Source organism: Trichomonas vaginalis, assembly GCF_026262505.1.
Source record: "Trichomonas vaginalis G3 chromosome Unknown ctg_172, whole genome shotgun sequence".
NCBI lineage: Eukaryota > Parabasalia > Trichomonadida > Trichomonadidae > Trichomonas > Trichomonas vaginalis.
The window spans coordinates 101,854-118,689 of NW_026529259.1; the positions used below are offsets into that span (position 1 = coordinate 101,854).

The window sequence follows — 16,836 nt, forward strand, 5'->3', positions numbered from 1 at the left end:
AAAAAATTCAAACGACCTTTCAAATGATAAGAAGATTTTTTTTGGAATTGAAAAATATTGCCACTAAGAACTCTTCATTGTCAAAAAAAGTGAATGAATAGCACATTTTCAAGCTGCTCTTAACCATTATCCTTTATTATTTAAACAGATTTTAAATTCGGAAAGTTATTGCTTGACTTGGTCTAAGATTATTACTAATCCGATTGACTATGGGCACATATTGAATCGAAATGCTTTGTGCCAATTTTAATCCAGTAAAACCAAATCAATGATTTCCAAAATATTGAAATTAATAAGTAAGACTTTCAGATTTAGAACTGTAACAACTTCTTAATAAAATTTGTATTACGAATAATACATATTTCATTTTCAGATCTGTGAATGAATACTCTACCGCATTAGGAAATCTTCTATTCACAAAATCTCTCTTTAAACAACTAAATCCAAATTCATTTAAACAAGAACTCAAATTAAATTGAATTTCATTTATCATAAATACTATTTTTCCTCCTCGTAACCAAACGACTGTCATTGAATAACTCTTAATAAAATAAAATTTTAAAATAAAATAAAAAAATTTTTACTTTCTAAGTGATTTTCTTGTACCAGAGAAAACGTAATTAGTTCCATTGAAAGCCTCTCCGATCTTAATATTCTTGGATTCTTTTCCTTTGAAGTTTTCATTAGATCCGAAGAAAACAGCGGCCTTCAACAAACATTCAACATGAGGAATCTGAGAGATATCGATTGCTGCTCTGAGATGTGGATAGATGGTGTTGAAGTACTGGTAGTGTTCAGCATATTTTCTTGTTTCTGAGCATACAGACTGGCAGATCTCCTTTGTATAATCAGAAATGAGAGTCTTCAATGATTCATCGATGTTTTCGATATCGAATTCCTTAGTTATTTGATTCTTAACAAATGTATGGTGAGAAATAACTAAATCAACAAAAACGTTGAACTTATGGTATTCAAGCAATTGATCAACTTGTTCAACGTCGATGATTGGTTTAATTGTTGTATCCCAAATCCTTTGGTAATCTTTCTTTGGAATATCATTTGAAGGATGCAAAGTATACAACAAAACTGAGTAATCAAGTTCTTCAGGAACTTCGAAATTAAGATATTCAACAAGTCCATCAACTCCATCTTCAAGTGCATATCTGCCGCTTGAGATGATCTTCTTTGCAGACCAATAAATCAGTTCATTTGTTATATCCGCGAAATCATGGTTATTGTAGGAAATGATGTTGTTCAATTCTCTCAAGAAACTAGTACGAATGAAAATTACTGAATTTTCACCAGAATTCTTTAACACGTATTGTGTGTTCACAATGATGTTTGTGAATCTTCTGTAGAAAGTGAAAATGATGTTGAACAATGACTTCGGGCACTGTCTCCATGAATTCTTCGATTTAAGGGCTTTTCCTGCAAGAAGTTCGAGTTGGTTTTCAGTAGAAGAATCATCAACATCGATCATTTCATCTTCATTTAATAATTTCTGGTATAATGCTGTTGATTGCTTGAAAATCTGTTTACTGAAGAAAGAAACTTTCTTCATGGATTGACTCTGTCTCATGAAAGCATCGATTGTGACATCAACGAGAGAAGTTCCATATAATTTGTTTGGAAGGAAGTCCAAACCTAAAACAGGCCAAGTCTTCGATTGAAGCAAATGGATTTTGTCGTGATTTTCAAGGACATTCAAGCAAATGAAAGTGTGCAAAATGATGTTTTTAGACTCGTGTTCCTTCCTGAACTCATTGATCTTGAACTTGAGCTGTGGCAATCTGTGTGCAACTTCATTTGGCTTGTTTGCTGTGAAGACCATGACCTTTGGAATTTCTTCCTTTTCACTGATTTTGCTGACGAAATCGTTGAAGACTTTGTCGAAGTCAAATGTCTGTTCAATTGGAAATTCGTAGATGTCGTAATTGTCCTTCAACGAATCTTTGTCGAATGGATGGATTCCAGGAACGACAACAACAGAAGAGATGCCTTTGAGTCCACTCTTTCTTTGGCTTCCGAAAATGAAGTTGAATGGATTTTCTTCATCATCCAAATTCTCGTAGTTCTTAATCAGTGACATTACACTTGTATGCAAATATGAGTACTTCTTGAATAATCTCTTTGTGTTGTACTCCTTCTTCATATCGTCGTCTTCATCTGTCTCGGAATATGGTGGAAGACCTTTTTGTGGTTCTTCTTCAGCATTCAACATTGTTCTGTAGAAATAAATAGAGGCTGGCAAATAAGCCAAAAGATAAGTGTTTTCTGAAACAACTCTTGTAAGCTCCTTTTCACCAATTAATGCACAAACAGATTCCATGTACTGCTTGGACAAATAACTGCTTGTAATAGATTCATTAACAAATGGAGTGGTTTTTGCAAAGTTCTCAATTTTTGGCAGAATCTTTGCAAAGCTTTCTGTGTTATAATTCAAGTAGTGTTTTTCGAATCTTGAAACGAATGGTGCTGGCAACTGGTCGAACTCTGTTTTAGTGAGAACAATTACGCATCTGAATTCAGGCTTGACTTCTGCTGAATATGAGCCACCGTTGCAAGAAATGAATCCGATGTGTTTTGTTTGTTTGTTTTCTACAATTTCTTGGTACTTTTGGTTGAAGATATCGTACAAGTTATTGAAGCAAGGATGTATTCCGTGAATGATAACTAAGTTTCCTCTGCTCATTGCCCTGAGGAATCTCTCGCAGTCTTCGGCGACCCATATTGATTCGGAAATTCCTGATTGTCTGTTTCCAAACAAAACAACTGAATCTTTCTTGTCTCCCAATTCTTCTGTGATGATATCCAATGCAGCGTCATCTTCTGTGATGAACATCAAGTGTCTGTTTGTGATCAAGTTGAAATTGACATTGGCATTGATGGAATCGAAAATTAACTTCTTGTAATCTTCGCAAACAATTGGTTTATTATCGGAATTGTTGAAGTTGAATGCCTGGTAAATCCTTGTTGGGAATGTCTGTTTGAGAGTTTCGAATTCGATCTTTGTGCAGAACAAGTTCTTGAAAATGGCTCTTTGTACTTCTTCCTCTTTTTGTAATGAAATTTGTGCAAGGTTCTGTGCGAAAGCGTATAAATCTCTGATGGAATAAATCTCTCCTGCTGATGATGTATTCTTGGCTTTGGCGATTGCTTTGAGAATATTTTCTTCACTCTGTGTGATTTCTTGTTTGAAATTGTCTTTCTTGACATCATTGAAGATATTCTTGAGTGTGTTCGCCATTTCAGCTTGTAACAAGTTGTCTCTGAGGATGAGCAAACCTCTGTTCAATTTGGCGCTATCCATCTTGTAGTTTGACAAACCAACAATTGAAATCTGAAGTGTCTTATCTTTGGCGGTAACACCTTCATCGATGACCTGATGCAACAACTTCAGACAGCTTTCGTCACTTAGATCTGCATGGCCCATTTCTTCAAGCATCATGATAGGAATTGGCAATTCTTTGCTGTTCTTTGTGTTCTTGATGTTTTGGATGATTCTGTTGTCTTCGTTTGCGAGTAATTGGAATGCAAACGAGAGGTCTTTCGTTGTAGACTCTTTAGAACACATGAACAACTGTTTGAGGATGTTGAAATTGTGTCCATTTGGCAATTTGATGTATCCATTTCTGAGACCATTAATTGCCATGTTGACGGAAAGAGACTTAGAAAGACCTGGAGCACCAATGATCCAAAGAGGAATTCTGTTGATCAACGCGACATATGTTGCCCAGCAGTTTTCTTTGAGTGGCTTGTTCTTTGAGATACCTTTTTCTGTGCAGAAAATGTCAGCAGCAGTAGAGATTTCTTGTTCGATCCATTTCTTCCATTCATCAGCTGTTGGTGAAGGGAATTGTTTGCTGCCAATCGATCTCCAGACTTCGATGATCTTATTGATGTAGTCCTCACGCATTTTTTCGTTGAGTTTGAACCAGTAAACAACGGAAAGAGCGAGAACAAGGGAATATCTGAATTTGTTATCGAAATCCTTTGGAGCATCAGCAGAAAGAATTCCTGACTTGTGGAACCATCTGATGATTGTTGAGCATCTCTCTGGATCTCTCAAAGAAATGAATGACTCATCGCCATAGAAATCAGGGTTAACAACCAATCTCGCTGATGAGAAGTTGAGGATCTTAACTATTTTGAGCATTTCCTGTGCTTTGGCGTTTGTTGAGTAATCTTCTGCGAAATCTTCTGACTGTGAGAAATGCATGTCCTGTCTCTCGAGATCGATTGCGCGTGGTTTGTCGAGTAATCTTCTGTCCATGATCTGTTGCATGAACAACTCGAATTCACTGGAACACTCCAAAATCTTGTAGCATTCTGTATCATTCTTGTCAAGTCTTTCTGGATCGAATGGCAAAATGAAAGGAATGTATGATTCTGGCATCTTCTGGACCTTGTAGATGAAGTCCTTGAGTTGATCGTTTGTTTCTTGTATTGTGAGACCAATCTTGTTGATTCTATCTGCGATGTTTTGAGGAATCTTCTTCAATGGGTTGACAGCAGCAATGAATCTGACGTAGTTTGGAAGTCTTTCGTCCAAGAAATATCTGTCGACAATGAGTTCTTTGATGAACCATTGTATTGCTGCAGCATTGACTTCATCGAAGAAGAACAACAACTGTGGAGAATTAGCTTCGACATCGTCATTGAACTGGTCAAGTTTCCAATGCAAGTGATTTATCACATTTGCAATTTGTGTGTTGTCTGTGATGAAATAACTCGATTTCTTGTCACTGGCGAAAACTTCATCTTCAATGAACTTTTGTACAAGTTCATGCATCTTTTCGATGGCGAAATTAGTGATTTCTTCATTTGTAAATTCATCTTTTTCTTTGATATTCTTCTGTTTGACGAACCATTGCATGAAATCAGTTCTTAATTTATCTGATTTCGCTTTTTGTTTGATCAAATTGAAGATCATTGTTCCTCTGATTTTTCCTCTTTCTTTGTTGCATTTTTCTATCTTTGGCTTGATGAAATCAATCAAATCTCCTCTTGTTGTTCCAGCGTGGATAACTGTTTTCTCAAGTTTAACATGTCTTGCGATGATTTGCTTCAAAATGTTGATGATATATGTTTTTCCGACACCTGTTTCACCCATCAAAATGATTGGTAGATTACTCATGCATCTAGAAATGATGATTGAGCATCTGTTGATACTTTGAGGAGTGATAGCAATTGATTTGATGTTGGAATGATCATAGTTCTGTGCAATTTCAGCACTAAAGTTTTCATATAATTTCTCAACATTTAATTTGTTCTTCTTGTCAAATATCATATCTTTCAAATCCATTTCCTTCAAGTTCTTGAGGAAATCATTGATGTTTTCGTCCTTTGAGTAATTTGTGTTGAGATCTCTATCATTTGTCATGATTTTAGTGATGAAATCCTTTCCCAAAAACTGATCTAAAGCATCAGAATTTTTGATGTCATCCCAAATCTTGATAAACAATAATTTGTTGTAAGGAATTTCATCATTGATCTGCAAGCCGAAAACAGAAGCAAATGATTGGAATAATCCATGAGAATTGTTTCTCAAATTCTTGAACTTGTCGTAATCATAGAAAGTACTTAAGAAATCACTCATTTTGTCGCTGACTTGTATTCCATATTCATTTAAGATATCGAATACTTTTTTATCTTTGTTTTGAGCAATTAAGAAATAACTTTGTTGCTCAATTGGTGCAGCAAAATTTGTTGTGACAATGATGGAAGGAATTGTCTTTTGGAACTCTTTGATTTGTTCAAGTCTTCTTGTATCATCTACTTTGTCGTCATCTGTTGCTTCGTAACTCTTTCCGCAGTTGAACATAGCAGAATTAACAATGTTTTCGCCAATCATGATTGTTAACTGCTGATTGTATTCTCTCTGCTTCTTGTATGATGATTTGGAGATAAATGGACCTCTGTTAGAATTGATGATCTTGGAAACATTGTTGATGATGGAAATAATCTGTTCTTTGCCTTTATAAAGAACAGATTTGAAGTAACTGTAAATAATTTTCGGATTTTCTTCGAAAAATCTGACATGGCTGTCAAAAGACTCCTTGAAGTCGTTGTACTCGTATGACGATGGTATTTTATCAAGGATATTGTAGTTTTCTTTTGACTTGGTCACTTCACTTATTGTATTCTTACTTAGATTGATGTATTGCAGCTTTTCGCCATCCTTTGCCTTGGCGAATGTTGACATGTATACGATGGCCGCTGCATTTGGAAGGTATCTCCTTGATTTGATCAATAATCTGATCTTACTCAGCTTGTTGACTGTTTCAAGGACGTATTCGTCGAGAGAGAAGATGTCTAAAGGCTGTCCAACATCTACTTTTTCCATAAACTGGGCGAGTGGGAAGAATATCGTCTTCATCTCATCGAAATCAACGTGTGTCTTTGTGCCAATCTCGAAATAAACCTCAGGAACACTTGGAAGGTCGTACAATGTGAAACAACGTGATGTATTGTCTGTCAGAACATTGAAATACACCAACTGAAGGAGATAGAAGGTAAACTGGAGGTTGATGTTGCCATCAACATTGAAGTGAATGTATGTCTTCTTGTCCTTGTCAAATTTGACTGAATTCAGGAAATCAATCAACATTTGCAAGGTTGTTCCATTGTCTACGATGTATCTGTGGTAGTAGTAGTCGCGTCCTTTGTTTTCTTCGTAGATTCGCTTCAAAATCATCTGTGTTTTACCTGTTTCTGGTTGTTTGGAGTAAACAACGTAGGATTTGAACGAATCAGAAAAGAACTTCGTGTAGAAATTAACAACAGCGGCTTTTTCGAACTTGAAATTGCTCAAATTGTTGACATTTCCGAGAAGATTGCTAGCAGGAGTGGTTTCTTTGAAGTTGATGAGGTAGATTCGTCTGTTTGGTATTGGATTCTTCTCGTATTCCTTGAATCTAGAGTCGAAGTGCTTGAAAACTGAGAATTTCAGGTAATGAATGTTCATAATGACGAATCTGACTTGTTCCGGAGATGTAATGGACTTGATATTATTAAACAGGGCATCGATGTTGAAATCAGCCGTATTCTTGTCGCAAATGAAGAATTGGATTGGAAGTGGATAATCTCCGACGCCATTGAAGAGGAATTTAGGAATAATGGATAAAATGTCGATTGGATTATTGAGGAAATTACTTGTAAGTAAAGAAACGTGGACATTTTCAGATAAAGCAGCTGAAGTGTTAATTTCGCTAAATTTGATGCCTGAATTAATGTTTTTGGCACGGACGACTTCTTTAGCAGAAAAGTCGATCTTGAAATTAGGATCATCAATAGTTGCTTTGTTTAAGTTTGAAAGTAAGTATTTCTTCTTGTCCTTACTTTGGCCAACCATGTAGCGCATCTGAGGAGTGAAGGAAGAGAAAGGACCTCCGATTTCCGTAGAATTCTTTAATTTTTGTAATTCTTGCTTAAGAAGATTGTTGTAATCACTTAAATCTGGTTCCAAGCCTTCATAATCATCTTCTGTCGGAGTAGACTTAAAATCAGAGAGTTCTTTCAAATAAGAAATGTTCTCTTCTAAAAGCTTGTATGTTTCAAGGAACGTATTCTCATCTGCTGTCTTATCTCCTGCTTTGAGAATGAGGGATGTTCTGTAGTTGATTGTGGCTGACGGATCTAGAACTAATTCGCCAGTCTTTGAGTCGACAAATGAGACTCCGGAGAGACTGATATGCCACTTAATCTTATTATCTTGAATGTCTTGTGTATAAGAATGCATTAGTAAGCTATTAAAACCAAATAAATTATAAAAAAATGAATAGTTAAATTTTCCAACAATGATCAAAAACACAATAAAAAATCCAGACAATTTAACAATTTCACTTTCATAAGCATTTCCGTTTTCCCTGATGCTTAGATATGAAAAATTAAATTAAAATTCCACTTACTTCAAATGTGAAATGACTTTTTCCATAATGTTCGAATGGATTCAAACGATCATACTCACTAACTACTTTCGAAAAGGTCAAAATTCGTTAACTTTTATATTAAAAAAGCCATCAACCATATTGATGGAAATATTTCTAACTTCCATGCATAAGCAGTCATTTACAAATCGAATATCCCTTCTAGCTTTAAGTTATTTTTCCAAAGCTGAACTTCTAATAATTCACAATATCTAATGGAAAATTCTTTTTTTCAAATTGACAGATACTAGCATTCAGCCTGCAATTTGACTTAATGTTTTACATCAAAATACATGCGATAAAATCCAATAAAACTACAAATTCTGAAAAATATTAAATAATGGCAAAGAAGAAAAAGAACTCCAAAGAATAAAAAATTTCCTTTCTTCCTTAGAACTTCTTTTCTTCAATAATGACAAAGAAGAAAAGAACTGCAAAGAATCATATGTTTTTTAATTAGAAGCATAAAATAAAAAAATTTTTATTCTGCGTTAAGTTGATCGACAACTTTCTTTTGTTGTCTGAGATAAAGTCTTGCTTTGATGATATCTGATTCGAGCTTCAACAACTTCATCAACATCTCCTTCGGAGGCTGGTGTGTAGGCTTAGCGTTTGCTCTTCTCTCAGCCGCCAATCTTCTTCTCTCTTCTGCAGCAGCCCTTCTCTTTGCTGCCTCTTCTTCTCTGCGCTTGAGTGCTTCGATGCGTTCGAGTCTTGCCTTCTTTCCTGCTTCCGCTGCTTGGATGAGTTTCTTGGAGATGTTTACAACACCGTTAAGTGCTTCATTGTGTGCGAGCAATTCACCTCTCTGTGCTCTGTACATTCCCTTGAATGCTTCGACTGTTCGGATGATCTTTGTTGCGTTTTCAATGACTTGATCTTCTGATTCATTGGAATTAGCGATGGCTAAAACAGCACTGATTACAGCATTCAACAAAGCAGCAGCATCTTCTGAAACAGTCTTGAGTTTCTCCTGAGGAACGGTCATATCCTGTTGTCTATCTCTCAAGTACATGATGATCTTTGCGAGTGTAGAAGACAATGTTCCGGTGACTTCCGCCAAAGTAAGTCCGTATTCGCGGCTGACTGATGGTGCAAGTTTGTTTGTCTCTTCTGTCTTCTCTTGTACTGATGAAGAGATTGCGAAGAATGGCTTCGCGAGGTCTCCAATTGCGCGACGAACGAGATCTTCTTCGATACTCTTCGTCTTCGCAACTTGGATACTGTGTTCGACAACTTTGTTGACATCCGTGATTATTCTCGTGCTCTCTGTGTGAGTTGTCTCGAAGTTCTCGCGCCAGCCAGTTTCGACCATCAAAAATGCCTTTACACATTTAGTGATGTCGTTTACTGTTGCAACGATGTTGTTTGCCAATCCAGTGAGGTTAGATTGGTCACCGACATCGATACAAGCAACAGATGCTTTGAGAACATTTCCAACTAACTCTTTAGCGATATCGTGGAACAGAATGATCTTCTCAACAATCTGTTCATTGGATATCTCTGAGTTCTCAGCGAGAGCGTGAGAAAGCCAGTCGATTTCTTTCTGGTAGCTGTTGTAGTTCATCTCGAGAACCTTGTTGACTTCTTCGATGTTTGCGATCTCCGCGGAAATTGTCGGAATTGTGAATTTGACAGGCAGCTTCTTCGCTGACTCTGGGTCCTTCTTCTTCTCGACAACATCGGACATTGATTTAAGATCGCAGAAAGCAACATACGCTGCTTTGAAAACAGCGATGCAGTTGCTGACAGCTTGTTCTGGCGTTGCTAACTTATTCAACATTTCAAATGTGTTGTTATAAGAATTCTGGACTTCCTTGAAATGCTCTGTGAACTTTTGGCCGACTTCTGGCTTGAGATTTGCCTTGAGGAGTTCTTTAGAAGCAATCTCAAGATTTGTCAATGGATCTGCATATCCATCTTTAACAGCTTCGATGTGCAAGTCGTACAAATGTGAATACCTTGAAATGGCAATGCAATACAACATTTCTCCTGCGGATTTGATCATGTTTGCAGAAGATTTTCCGTACTTGAATCTGGCTTCGTTCAACTGTGTTGTTGATGGCTTTGAATCCTGCAAAACACAGTCTTCAACAATGTAAGAGAAGTCAGAAATCAAACGAACAATTGACCTGAGAGATAACTTGTATTTCTCTGGCTCATTGACGTTCTTAATCACGTTCATTACGTTTGGCCACAACTGGTTTGCTGTTTGAAGATAGAACTCGTAAATGGAGGAATTAATGTACTCGAAGAAAGGAAGGACAATTCCAACCAATGACTGAGAACGAGCGCAGACTTTGACGAGGTCTCTGATGTCTTGTTTCGGATTCTTTCCAAAGACATTCCTGATTGCTCTGAATTCATCGATTGTGTCGATGAAAACTGACTCGACTTCTTTGGCTGATTGTGGCTTCTTTGTTGTTTTGACCCAGTTGGCGTAATCCTTGTTTGCAATCCATTTGATGAAATTGTTGATTCCTTCCTGGTTCTTCGTTGCGACTGACTTGATGAGGTCCTTCATTGTGCCATCGAGTTCTGGGCATTGATGATCTTTCTCGATTGCTTCGAGGCATTTCGCTGCGAGGTCGATCAATTCCTGGTACTTTCCTTCCAATGCGAATGTCAACAAGTTCTGGAGTTCCTCTTGTACATCGACGTAGACAATCTTGACTTCTTCTTCCTTCTTCTGTTCCTCTTCTTCGTGGACTTCTTCCTCTTCGTCTGCCTCGATATCTCCTGCTGCTTTGAAGAACATCGCCAATGCTTTGATCAAATTATCCAATGGATCTCCAATCAACTTAGCATCGCCACCTTTAGTGATTGCGAGTGCTGCATAGTCACAATCATCAACAGCTTTGTCTAATTGCTTGAGAGCGTCAAGATATGGTGTAACATTGACGCCTTGTTCCTGTGCAGTGTGTAAATTGTAGGAAGCAATTTTTGCGAGAGATCTGACTCTTTCGTATTCTTCGAGATCTTTTTCTCCTTTCTCGTATGACAAGAACATCTGGTAGATGGCCTGCAAAAGGTTCTTCAATGTCTGTTCTTGTCTTGCTGCTGTTGGTGATGACAATTGCTGCAACAAGGGTCTGATTGATGGCAAAGATTCGATCAAACTCTTGAGTTCTTGGTAATCTTTGTTATCTGCCTTTTCGTGGATTGTTGCATTTGACTGGTTATCGAATGTCAAGAATGTGTTGATGAGTTTGGAAGTCAATTCAGCATCAAATGATGATGCGTAATGTGGCTTTCTCAACAAATTCGCGATATTCAAAACGAAGTCCTTGAAAACACCAAGTTCTTCGCATTTCTTTGCAATTTGCAACAAAGTGTTTGCCAAAACAGTTTGGATGACGAGATCACATGAATCTATTGATTCATTCAGTGCTTTCGTCATCTGGCTGAACTTCTCCTCTTTAATGCATGACAATGTCGCCAATTGCCTGATAACTCTGATTGGAGCATAAGCAAAAGTGACAGATGCCATATTTTTGAGTGTTGTTATCATATTGAAATCAGCGTTCTTTAAGGAGTCTTGGAGTTGTCTGTGGAAGACAGTTCTCATCTTTGTGTTCTTTATTTCTTCCTTCATTGCTTCAATGATCTTCGCGCCTTCAATAGATGATTGGATGATGATATTCAACAAATTATCCAATGTTGCTTTGTGGTTTTCTTGGACAATGGAAAGATATCTTGAATAAGAATGCTTTGCAGAAATGTTTTGGGAAGAAGAAAGATAGTTTGCGAGATAGCGAAGTGATGCTGGAACATTTGATGTTTGTTCCAATGAAAGCTTGATGATTTCCTTCGCTTGTTTGGAATCTTCTTCTGATACTGGTTCTCCATTGATTGAATCGATTTCTTTCTGTACCAAAACAGCTGCGTTCTTTCCTTCGAATATCTTTGGATTGACAATCAATGATTCGACCATAGATACAGGCTTCTTCTCCAAGGAAATGTAGTCTGAGAACTGGTTGTATGATTCGTACATCATCTCTGCAATTTCCGTTGGATCGAAATCTGGTCTTGCCTTCTCGAATCCGTTCATCAAGAATTCGTAAATCTTGTTTGAAATCGCTTGGATTTCATGTGGCTTGAGTTGTTCGATTCCTGGTGGAATTTCGCCAATCTTCTTCGCGTATTCTTCCAAGAACTCTTTCGAATCGTTGACAGATCCATTCTTGACAACGTTGTTGATCTTGAGAACCAACTTTTGCAACAAAGGATATGTGATTGTTGCGAATTCTGTTGCCTTTGCAGTTGTAAGGAAATGCTTGTCAGAAAGTTTGATGACGTTGTTGACTGTCTTTTGAACAGCTTCACATGTATCAATCAACTGTCTGTCAGACAATATTGGGCCTAACAACTTGATCAAATTGATCATTGCTTCTAATTCTGCTTCAATGTTCCTGCAGAACTGTGGCAAGTTCGATTCAAGTTGTTCGCGAGACATGTTCAAAACAGAAGCATTTGTTGAGTAAAATGATGAAACTTGTCTGATGAGCATTGATATTCTGATTGAATCATCGACAATTGGATGGTATTCTAACTCTGAGAATATCTTCGTCATGTACTCGAACATCTTCTTGAGAGCTGCAGCGAGTTCACCAATATCGTTTGAGTCGACTTCTTGAATTGGATCCCAAATGTAATCGATGGAAGAAGGCATCAACATCTGTCTTGTCAAGTTGATCAAATCATCATAAGCTGTTAAGAGTTTCTTGGTGAATGGATTCTCTTTGACTTGTGTTGTTAACTCCGGTATGTAGTGCTGGTAGTTAACTAACTGTCTTCTGATTTCTTCGACTTCTTTCGGTTTGAACTTCGATGTTTTGAGAGCGGTTGTGAGAGCATTCAAAATTCCCTTGAGAATTGACATGAATTGTTTGATGTTCTTGTCATCAGCTGCTTGTGCAACAGATTGTATTTGTCCTGGGTACTCGTTGATCTGTGCAATCAAAGCGTTGATGACATTTGTCAATATTTGAGGAGATGGTTTCTCACCGGACATGATGACATCAGTTCTCTGTGTGAGTGCATCGAGAACACCTTTCTTCTTTTCATCCCACAATCCTGGAATGTAGTTTGTTCTCGCGTACATGTTTGTGAGCCAGTAATGGATTCTTGGAGTGTAAAGATTGAAATTCGTTGATGGATCCGCTTCGAATTTCATGAGATCTTTGATGATGTCTTTGATTTCAGAGTTTTCTTTCTCAACCAATGGATTGTACTTCAAATCTGTGTTTTGAGAAATGTATTCTCTGAAACATGCCATTAATTTAATCACTTCTTTTCTGTATGCAACGATTTCTTCTTTTGTATAGTTCTTCATGTATGGTCTGATATTGACTTCCTTGCACTTGTCGAAGTATAATCTAGCGCTCTTGAAAACATCAGCCAATATGACAACACTGGCATTCGCACATGTCACAGCGGCAATATTTTCTGTATCGTCAATAATATTTGCCAAATTAACGTACATGTTATTAATGATGTTTTTGATGTTGCAGCTGAGTTGGTATGAGAAAGCGTTCTGCATCAAGTGTGGTCTTATCTGTGTCAACCTGTTGTAGTCTTCTTTGAGCAACGTCAACTTAGAAGACAACTTTGCCAACACGTTTTCTTGGACAGCGACTTGTGGTGTCAAAATGACGTTTGTCAGAAAAGTGATGAGTTTTGCCACATTCATGTGGAATTGGCAGAAAGCGGGAACGTGTTTGCACTTTTCGTAGTCATCTCTGATTTCAGGGTTTGCGAGAGTCTTTGTGATAGAAGGCATCATGACTTCAATGATCAAAGGAATTGTCTTGTGATTTGCATTCTCAAGATACGACTGAAGAGAAATGACATAAGTAGCAATGGAATGTAATGATTGATGGATCTTGAAGAGTATTTTACCATCTGTTGGAGATCCAGCGAGAACTTTATTCCACTCGATGAAATTGTCTCTTGATTCAGTCATACTAGGAATGTATTCATCCAAGCACTGTGTGTCTTTCATCGCTTGAACTAAAGCTGTCAATGATTCAGCGAATGTTCTGACTCTTGTTGATGAAATGTTCATTGGGCTGAGTGAGTAAAGGAATGAATCAACGGAATTCAAGAATGTTCTAACTTGTACAACAATCTCCGGTTGAATGTTCGGTCCCATTTTCACGCAGTAATCCAAAACTTCGAAGAAATATCTCCTAGAAACATTGACAGACTGAATGACAACAAATCTCAATGCGTCATTTGTTGGATTCTGTACCATGTCATTCATAACTGTTCTAGTGACAGTTGATGTGTTCTCGAATTCCGCACATGCCTTTCTGAGGGGTTCCATCAATTTCTGGTCAGGCTGGATGTTCGGAAGATTCATCATCTGTGTGAAATAAGTGACAGCGTCAGACAAAGTGTTCAATGCGCCATGTCTCAAGTAGCATGGACCAGGGAAGAACTTGATACCGACTGTTTCATCCTTGTTGACGAAACAAATCAATCCGAGCCACGTGAAGTTAAGAACTCTTCTGAAATGTGCGTGGAAGTCATTCAACAGTTCAGCAGGCATCTTGTAAGCTGTGTACGCGTGTTGTAAGTATGGATAAATTTCTCTGTAAGTCAAAATCAAATCATTAAGATTTGCTTTGATGTCGCAGTTGTTTTCATCCAATTCTTTCCAGAACTTGTAAGCTTTCATGGCAAACTTACTCAGAACAGGGAACAACTTCAAAATATTAAGATCAGCATTCAAAAGATCTAATCTGACATTGAAAAGATATCCCATCAACCTGTAAATTGCTTCAACAAGCGTCGAGAGATAAATGGATCCTCTCGGCAATGCATGGAGCTCTTCCTTCGTGGCAACAGGAGGTTCTGGTGTCTGTTCAATGATGGATTTGATCTTTTCTATGACAGGAGGAATGGAATCAACAATCTGTGTGTAGCCATCAATGACTTGCTGCCTGATATCTGTGATACCAAGCTTCATTGTATCTGATTGTTTGATCATTACGAACAAAACTTGGATGACTTTCGCGACAACTTCCATTTCCTTTTTAATGTCTCCGGAATGGAAACCGTCTGAGATGGCGTTGATGTAGAACAAGGCACATTCAACCGAATATGAGGCATCTTTGATGGTCATCTTGAAGGAATTGTCGACTTGTGCTCGGATTGAAGTCATAATTGCTTCAAGACGCTGAACTGTGCCATGGAGATCGAAGTATTCGAGGTTATACTTCGGAAGATGTGTGGTAACCATCTTGGCAAACTCTTCTTCGTCACGAATTAAATCTGATACATCTTGGACTTCGTTGAAGCTGGAATAATCATCGCGTTTGAGTAGTTCTGGTTCGGTCTCAACACGAAGACGGTCGCTGGATGTTTCTGGAGCTCTGTTGAGGATTTCGGAAGAAAGAAATGTCGTAATTACGGCTTCTGCTTCTTCCGGAGAGGTAACTTCGATTTTCTTCTTTTGCTTCTTCCTGATAATGCGTTGGCTGTTCTTTGTTTTGAGGAATTTGACGTATAATTTGGCAATATCAACAAGATAAGTATGAATGTTGGCAACTTTGGTGCTTTTGACTGTAAAATGGCATGTATTCTCTTTGTTTGTCTTGGGATCAACGTAGCGGATGTTAATAACCTTGCCGGCGTAACCGTATTCTTTAATTGAAGATGTATGGATGTTAAACAAGCCATCTGTGGTTCCTCTTTCGCAGACACGAACACCACGTGACAAGAGACAAAGAGCAACCTTCTTGCTCTTGTAGTTGTTGTCCGTCAAATTTGCATTGTAGATTTCTTCGCCGAAACCTTTGATTTCACGGACAGTCTTGATGAACTGGATCATGGCTGGTAATTTATCCATGGCTGCTTGCTGTGTGATGTATTTCTTGCACTTATTTGCCATAAATGAAGAATCGCGGAATTGCTTTGGAACAAAGTCTTTGAATCTCTCGGAAATTAAATCAATGTTAAGATCCTTAAGATTTGTCGTTGTTCCGTAAAGAATTAATCTTGCTAACTCGAAAGCTTGATCTTCTGAGACGTTGATGTTAGAATGAGTATAGTTATACTTGCAGTCTCTGAAAACGTGGATACAGTTATCCATATCTTCGAAATCGTAAGAAAAGATTAAGAAATAACGGCGTTTGAAGTAAAACTTTGAAACATATGTTGTTTGTACGCAAATTGGTCTGTTGGATTCAAGTGGGAATTTATAACCTTCATCGTTGTAGTACCAAAGAGAATATTGATCTGGTTGGCAGTAAAGTTGAAGTTCATCAGCAATATATGAGAGGACGTCATCGACAGGGATGGAGAGATCAAGCCTCATCTTTGCTGTTTCTTCTTCATCTCTTGTAATTTTGCATTTTGAATGTTCTTTTGAAGGAATAATTCTTCCACCTGGCTTTGCGTAGAAAATAAGGGGCTGGTTGAGATCACAGATAATTGGCTCACGAACATTTCCTTTGTAAATAAGGAGTTTGTAAGGTCTGTGATCTTCGATTTCAAGTTCATCGCAAATCAGCTTAAGAGCTTCCTTGCACGACATGTTTTCGTCAAAATCCATCATGCGGGAGTTCTGTGCATCGAAAACTCTGCTATATTCCAAGTTAATAGTCATTCAAATAATTAATAGTTAAAAGTGTGAAGTGAAAAAGCTCCAAAAATGATATTATTATATTCATTGAGAACAGTATATATTATTGACCAAATTAGATCATTTATTTTTTGAATCTATCGTCAAGCATTTTTTGATCAAGCACGTTGAATAGCATTTCTTAAATTGATTTTTTAAATGATATAAAAGAAATGCTATTCAACATGATGTCTATCAATTTTATTTTGTTAGAAATTTCGTTTAGGATTTGATATGCTTAATGTCATTACATTTTTTGCTGATAAACTTTAATCTTGA

At 37.4% G+C, this 16,836-nt stretch overlaps 2 protein-coding genes across 2 annotated transcripts; both read right to left on the minus strand.

Annotated features, from left to right (window-relative positions):
- Positions 1–2: 2 nt before the first annotated feature.
- Positions 3–7,772, minus strand: TVAGG3_1087130 (cornified envelope assembly; the record flags this gene model as incomplete). The annotated part of the gene is made up of 1 exon (XM_001305656.2): positions 581–7,741. The coding sequence occupies one exon, from the start codon at positions 7,739–7,741 to the stop codon at positions 581–583; it is 7,161 nt and encodes a 2,386-aa protein (XP_001305657.1).
- A 614-nt stretch (positions 7,773–8,386) lies between these two features.
- TVAGG3_1087140 (Second domain of FERM family) lies at positions 8,387–16,552 on the minus strand (the record flags this gene model as incomplete). The annotated part of the gene is made up of 1 exon (XM_001305657.2): positions 8,410–16,542. The coding sequence occupies one exon, from the start codon at positions 16,540–16,542 to the stop codon at positions 8,410–8,412; it is 8,133 nt and encodes a 2,710-aa protein (XP_001305658.1).
- Between the last annotated feature and the right edge of the window lie 284 nt (positions 16,553–16,836).